At 51.2% G+C, this 7734-nt stretch overlaps 1 protein-coding gene across 1 annotated transcript; it reads right to left on the reverse strand.

The window, feature by feature from the left end:
* Positions 1-255: 255 nt before the first annotated feature.
* Positions 256-5580, reverse strand: LOC143185362 (uncharacterized). Its single transcript, XM_076388291.1, has one exon. It carries the CDS (start codon positions 5578-5580, stop codon positions 256-258), a length of 5325 nt encoding a protein of 1774 aa, XP_076244406.1.
* Positions 5581-7734: the final 2154 nt, after the last annotated feature.

The raw sequence follows: 7734 nt of genomic DNA on the forward strand, positions 1-7734 counted from the left end.
GCCTTATCGCTCGCCATTGTTGCTTGACTAATGATCGTCAACCGGCTGCGATCGGATCAAATTTCGGCGGCGCCCGCGAGTTCGCGGGGGGCGCTCTTCCCTTGGAGAGAGAGAGAGAGAAGTACCTCATCTCCCCTCCCTGGACTGTCAAGGGGGCCGGGAGCCAAAGGGGGGTTCGTGACCGTTTGTCTTTTCAAATAGAACGGTTGCCCTCACCTTTGTCTCGTTCGGCCTTTACCGAATTTTGTCCGGTGTTTATTTCGCCTGCTCGACCTCGGCAACCGTCGCCGCAGCAGGCTCATCCACGGGTAACTTACACATCCTTGTAATCGGACGTGTATATGTGGACTTTGCTGTACGGACTTTTACCACCCGTACATTTTCGTCCTTACCCGGGAACACCTCCTCAATTCTCCCCATTTCCCACTGATTAGGGGGGAGAAGAGGATTCTGCACTAACACCAGATCCCCTGGTTGCAGTTGCAGTTGGGTGGTGCGCCACTTATAGCGATTTTGGAGGTGCGTGAGATAATCTCGCGTCCAGTGCCTCCAAAGCTGCTCGTGAAATTTTTGAATCGCTCTCCACCGCGATAGTCGCGAGAGTTTTTCAGTTTCCACCGATTGCAGCGGAATCGCATTTAGTGGACCTCCTGTCAGGAAATGCCCAGGCGTCAGAGGCGCATAATCATCTGGGTGGTCACTCAGGGGGGCGATCGGTCGCGAGTTGAGACTCGCTTCGATCTTGCAGAGAAGCGTCTGCATTTCCTCTCCCGTCGGCGTGAATTCACCCAGTGTGCGCTTTAAATGGTGTTTCACCGATTTTACGCCGGCTTCCTGCATTCCACCGAAATGAGGAGCGCTGGGGGGGTTAAACCTCCACCTTATCCCCATAGAGCTGCATTTGTTTTGCATTTCTGTGGAGGAAAACGCCTCACAGAACTGCTTACGTAACTCTCGATCGGCCCCAACGAAATTGGTGCCATTATCGCTAAAAATGCAAGACGGTATACCACGTCTAGCTACGAACCGATCGAGTGCAGCTAAAAACGCGCTCGTCGTGTAATCATGGACGAGCTCGATGTGGACGGCGCGCGTGGCGTAACAAACGAACACCGCGATGTACGCTTTGTGAGCCGTCTTTCCTCGACCAGCGGAGTCGCGGACACGGTAAGGCCCCGCGTAGTCCACTCCGCAGTTGTCGAAGGCCTTTGCAGGCCTGCAGCGTTCCGGTATCAAATGCTGCATTATTTGCGTGGAGGCGCTGCTTCGCCATCTCACGCATCGCATGCATTTGTTTATAACCGTCTTCGCTGCGTTTCGGCAGCCGAGAATCCAGTAGCTTTGCCTCACAGTATGCAAGGTCAGCTGCAAGCCCCCGTGCAACGTATCCACGTGGCACTGCCGGATTATGAGTGTTGACACATAATGTTTCGGCAGTATTATCGGGTGCTTGGTTTCCCATGCAAGCGTCGCGTTCTCCAGTCGTCCGCCAACCCTCAAGACGTCATTTTCGTCGAGAAAAGGGTTTAGGCTTTTTAGCGGAGATTTCTCAGGTATTCCTCGGCGTTTTTTCAAGCACCGGTACTCTTCTGAGAAATGCGTGCCTTGTATGTGACGCACGATACGTTCAGTTGCGATTCGCAATTCTGACGCCTCGATTACTCGACTGTCGGGTGACCCCTGTTCGGCGCGTGTTTGTTTTCGCCAGCGAAGACAATACGCCGTTACACGCAACAGTTTTCTCCACGTTTGAAATCGGAACAGAAATTTCCATTCCGGTTTCGGAGTCGTTACATGTGCATGCGCTATGCGCTTGCTTTCAGTGGTCTCCACGGAAGCTGGCATCGCTGGCCACTCCACTTCCGGTCCGCTCAGCCACCCTGGTCCAAACATCCACAGTCTCGACTGCAGAAAATCTGCAGCCTCTATCCCACGCGAATTTAAATCCGCGGGATTTGAGCGTGTTGGAACGTAACGCCACTCAGCGCTCGGAAGAGACGTTTGGATTTTTGACACGCGGTTGGCTACCACAACCGTCCATGTCGATGGGTGTTTTTTAAGCCAAGCGAGGGCGATCGTAGAATCTGTCCAACAGACAACACGATCGATCGGCAGTGAGAGCGACTTTCTCAGATGCACGATAAGCTCAGCGAGCAGTACGGCCCCGTTCAATTCAAGAACTGGGATCGACTGCGTTTTGATCGGAGCCACTCGCGTTTTTGCCATTAGAAGTGACGTAAACACTTCAGTGTTCACCGTCGTCACTCTCAAGTAGGTGACGGCGGAATAGGCAGCGAGTGATGCGTCACAAAATCCATGGAGCTCCACAGAGATTGCATCGGCTCCGTATCGGATCCATCTGGGTAATTTCCAATCGTTCAATCTGTTCCAATCGACACAAAATGTGTTCCACATTTTGTGCGTCTCCGCGGAAACGTGCTCGTCCCACTGGATTTTTTCCAGCCACTGGGCTTGCATCAAAATTTTCGCACGGATCATAACTGGCGAAAGCCAGCCGAGTGGATCGTACAGTTTCGCAATCTCCGAAAACAAAGTGCGCTTTGTTATCGGTGTTGCAGACGGTTGAAACCGTTGCAGATTGAAATAGAAAAAATCTCCAGATGGTATCCATCGCAGACCGAGTACCTTTAATTCTGAATCGTCAAACAAATTAAGGTCGACTGCGTGTGAGTGCGAGCTCTGTGGAATATTTCGTAACAAATCTGACGAATTTCCAGCCCACTTGCGAAGGTTAAATCCACCTCGCTGTAGGAGCTCGCACGTTTGTTTACGGATTCTCTCCAACAACGGTTTGTCGGGAGCTCCCATAAACACATCGTCTACGTAGACGTCCTTCTCGAGGACAGGCGCGGCGAGCGGGTACCGGTCGCCGTCCTGTTTTTTCAGCTCGAGAAGTGTTCGCATCGAAAGGTATGGAGCGCACGCCGTACCGTATGTGACGGTATTCAACTCGTAAGCGATAAGTCGCTCGGTCGAGGGGGTGCGCCATACGATGCATTGAAAGCGACGATCCTCTTTAGCTACGAGAATTTGTCTAAACATCTTCTCGATATCCGCTACTAACACGTATTCGTACAGACGCCACCTCGTTAATACGGCGGTGATATCAGTCTGTAATTTTGGACCTACGTGGAGGAGGTCGTTCAGCGAGCGTCCGCCCGCTGTTTTGCTGGAGGCGTTAAACACGACGCGCAGCTTCGTCGTAGCGCTCTCCGTGCGAATAACCGCTCGGTGAGGGATATAGAGTCGCATGTTATCGACTGACTCGAGCCGAGTCATATGTTTTAACGACTCGTATTCAGTGAGAAACTCACTGTATTCCTTCACGAGGGTTTGGTTCAGGTCCAGTTTTCTCCTCAACCTTGTCAACGCGGAGAGAGCTATTGGGAGAGAATCGCCCAACAGCTCGTCCGGGTTCGAATGGTTAAAGGGCAACCGAACTATAAACCTTCCCGTCGCGTCTCGCGCGACGGTTTTTACGAAGTGCTCTTCGCATTCGTCCTCGGCTTTAGTGTTCACCAAGGTCGAGGGCACCTCCTCTATCTCCCAGAATCGCCGTATCGCCTTGTCCAACGATTCAAGGACGCTGCAGTGCAGCGTCCTCACGGGATTTGGGGAAGAGTTTGCTGCGTCGATCGGCCCAGACAGGATCCAGCCCAAGGCCGTCTCCTGTGCGATCGGTCCTGTTTTGTTTATTCGACGGAATCCTCGTCGAATAATACTGGCGTACACCTCTGCACCGATGAGCACCTCAATCGGTCGATCAGATGCAGGGTCTGGATCTGCAAGCGTCAGTTCACTTAAGATCTCAGCATCTGAGATGCGAACCGACGGTGGAACGTAGGACGTAATTTTCGGGACGATGTATGCACTAGTGCGGAACGCCTGTGCAGTGCACCGTGTTGACCCGAATCTAATGTCCGCGCTGTGCGTAATCTCATGGGTCTTTCCGCCCCCCAAGCCGGTTACCATGGCTTGGGTTTTCCTTCGCGCGAGTCGTAGATCATTCACCAGACTCGCTGTTATGAAGGAGGCCTCAGATCCCTGATCAATGAGTGCACGCGCGATACGCGACGTACCTCCCTTTCCATAGACTCGCACATCAGCTGTCGCCAGAAACACAGATCCCGTTACGCTCTCTGTCGCACCACAGTGAGACGCAACGTTGTCGGCTGACGTAGAAGCACGAGAATTCGTGTTTACGTTTGCCTGTACAGGACTGCGCGCAGGAACGTTGCTCCGTCCCGCTTCCCGCTTGCCCTGATTTGGCTTGTTCGTCGTACGACGGTTACTTGTGCCGACTTTCTGTGTATCAAAGTGCAGGATGGTATGATGCCGTCCGTTACACTGTTTACATGACACGCTGGTTCGACAGTGTGTCACCGTGTGCGTTGACGCCAAGCAGTTTATACAATACTGATTATTCTTCATGTATTGAAACCGCTGTTCCGGCGAAAGTGTCTTGAACTTTTTGCACGTAGCAACTACGTGCGGTTGTTCACAAAACACGCACTTTTCGGGAGTAGGGGGAGCATTCTCGACCACGGCGTTATGCTGCCGTATGCGAGATTTCGGCGTGACTTCCGCCTTTGCGTTGCATCGTTGGTGTTCCAATGCCACCAACGCGCGCTCCTGTCCGTCAAGGAACTTCATCATGTCGTCAAACGACGGGAAGTCCGTGTCCGATTGGATAGACATTTCCCACTCCCACTGCAGGGCTGCTTCCAGCTTCTCTTTTATGAGAATGACCAGCACGTCACTCCACTCTTTAGTAGGGCGCCCCAATCTCTTGAGCGCAGCGAGCGTCTGTCTCCAGCTCACTGTGACTTGCTGGAAGCTGGGTAGATCGCCTTTTTTTATCATTCTCAGCTTCCGTAAGGTCTCAAGAAGCTGAGTGATAATTGTGCGTGGGTTCCCGAATCGTTTCTTCAGGGCGTCCCACGCCTCGCTGAAATTGCGATCCGCAATTTCAAATTCGGCGATCGTCGCGAGAGCCTCACCTTCCAAGCACGCGTTCAAATATTGCAACCGCTGTGCGTCGGACAACCGTTGGTTATTCTTCACGCCAGCGGTGAATAGATCCTCAAAGTGTCTCCACTTTCTGGAATCACCGCTGAACTTTGGAAGGCTTTGCTTAGGCAACTCGACTGGAATCTGCGTGTTGTCAAAGCCGGCACCCTCGGCTTTACGTTGGTTAATACCCAACTCAACCCGCTCCTTCGCTTCGACCAGTTGTGCGATTTCCGTCATTAGGAAATCCTGGACCTCGTGGAACGTGTCCTCGGCGTCCTGAAGCACCTCCTGATCGAAGAAGGGTATACCTTTACGGTGATGGAGGGGAATGCCCTGTTTGAGACGACTAACTCGCTCGAGCACGTCCCTCCACACTTCCGTGGCATAGTTTAGCTTTTCTTTCAGGAGGAAGATAGTAAAACTACTTCGTCCTTTCTTCTTCAGATTCGTCACGAGTCGGGTCAGACCTCTGACTCGCGAGACGATATCCTCCATGTCACTCTCGAGGCTGGGCGAAAGCGCCTGTTCTCTTTGGGGAGTGGACATGGTGGTACGGTTCGAGAGGTAAACGCTACTCGAAATTCGACCTGAAGAGAAGCTAATACAACTTTTCCTTGCCCTTTCTCAACCGAATCCGGCTCGAAGGACCTTATGTTAGAATCGCTGAAAATTCAGGGATCTAACGGGGTCCGGATTGGGTGGTTGAGAGAAGGGTGTCAAGAAAAAAATTGTACACTTAATTAAATTTGAGTCGGCCCTAAAAAGGACTTAAATACGACGTTTATTTTTTAGTTTAGTTGGGGGTCTTCGACCAAAATCTTAGGGAAGGGTCCCTTGGACTGACGCCGGCCGGTGTCCCTTAGCGACGCTGGCGTCTGGAAAAGAAAAGAGCGGCGAAACCGCACTGGTCAGCGAGCGTAATTGCTTTCAAGCCAAACCGTTGTCTTCCCGACTCCAGGCTTCGAAACGAGCCTACGTGGAGGGGGGAGCAGTACCTTGACGTATCGTTAAGGTAATGTAGTGGACTGTAATACCGACGTTTCTTCGCTCTGAAGAAAGCGTCGGCAGACGAGTGTGCAGAGAGGAGGGATCCTCCTTTTCTCTGCTCAACCTGCCTTCCAAGAAGGCTTGCCTCGTGCGAATCACGGTTGTAAGCCGAGATTCGCGAGCGTTCGACCCTCGGTACTAGCTTTAGCTAGCCTTGGCGGCGGATAAAGGCCAGAGGTTGTAGCACTCACCGTTCACCGCAACGTACGCATCTATTCGTCGTACGCGGGCTGCTACTAAACGGGTGACACAACACGGGCAACGCAGAGGTGATACACTTACGTTTACCCTCTCTGTTGGTGCCAATATCGGGGCTCAACCAAGAAGAGGTCTTGATTGCTCCTCCGACGAATAGCAAGCTCAGGGAATCGGGGTAGCCACCGATTCCAAGAGCGCAGTTACTCGTCTTTTAAATTTATCGCGACTAAACAATCGCTTTGCCTTCGCACGTGTAATACGTGGTTCTCGAAGGGAGCTATGGCGAGCTGTAGTGCGATAATACAGCGTAGAAGGCGTCAAGAGCTAAGGAACTTGGTGCCCAAATTTCCTAACTCAGTAGACTCTTCTATAATGCTGTTCCTTGCTACCGTGCGAGCGTTCGGTGCAAGACTGACTTCGACATGCGAGCGCGAGACGCTCCGCGAAAATCGCGGAGTCCCCGAAAATCCGCTACGCGGCGCTCGCCTATCATTGTCTCTCTTTGTCTAATGTACCGATTTTGCTCTCTCTCTTTGTCAGGCTCCGATACCCCCACTCGTTATCGGGCCTGAGATTCAAACAGCTGATCGTAATCGCTCACCTGTTCGAACTTCAACCGCATCGGATGAAAAAACGAGTCGCAATTCGAATGTACCGAGGTTATTGTCAACGCAACTGAATTTCCTACCGAAGGCGACCTTCGGTCGGTCACAGCACGTTAACGTACTGCGATTCTCGCGGACGAAACGATGCTTCGAAATTTAAATGTATTTTAAACACAGGAATAATTGCAAACAGTGTGAAGGTAATGGTATGTTCTACGTTCCGGGCAACCTAGGCTTCACTCTAGGGCGGTGCTCCACCAGATCAAATAGTTACGGCCTAAGAAGTCAACGCCAGAAGCATAAATTACAATATAGGTACAACAGCTTTTCCATCGTATATAATGTATATTAGCAACCAGTGTGAAAGTTATGGTCATTTCTACTTCCCGGGCAACCTAGGCTTCACTCTAGGGCGTTGCTCCACCAGATCGAATAGTGAGGGCCTTAGAAGTCAACGTCCGAAGCATAAAATGCAAAATAAATAGAACAGTTTTTCCATTGTATAAAACGAATAACTGCAACCAGTGTGAAAGTACTGGTCATTTCCACGTTCCGGGCAATCTAGGCTTCACTGTAGGGCGTTGCTCCACCAAGTCGAATAGTTAGGGCCTTAGAAGTCAACGCCCGAAACATAAAATACAATATAAGTACAACAGTTTTTCCATCGTATAAAATGAATGATTGCGAACATTGTGAAAGTAATGGTCATTTCTACGTGCCTGGCAACCTACGCGTCACTCTAGGGCGTTGCTGCTCCACATCTGATAGCTACGGCCTTAGAAGCTAACGCCGGAAGCATAAAATACAATATAATTACAACAGTTTTTCCATCGTATAAAATGAATAATTG

The sequence above is a fragment of the Calliopsis andreniformis genome, chromosome 11 (assembly GCF_051401765.1).
Source record: "Calliopsis andreniformis isolate RMS-2024a chromosome 11, iyCalAndr_principal, whole genome shotgun sequence".
Classification (NCBI taxonomy): Eukaryota; Metazoa; Arthropoda; class Insecta; order Hymenoptera; family Andrenidae; genus Calliopsis; species Calliopsis andreniformis.

Bases quoted from the DNA above. Each gene is read 5' to 3' on its own strand.
- LOC143185362 (XM_076388291.1), bottom strand. From the start codon at position 5,580: ATGTCCACTCCCCAAAGAGAACAGGCGCTTTCGCCCAGCCTCGAGAGT.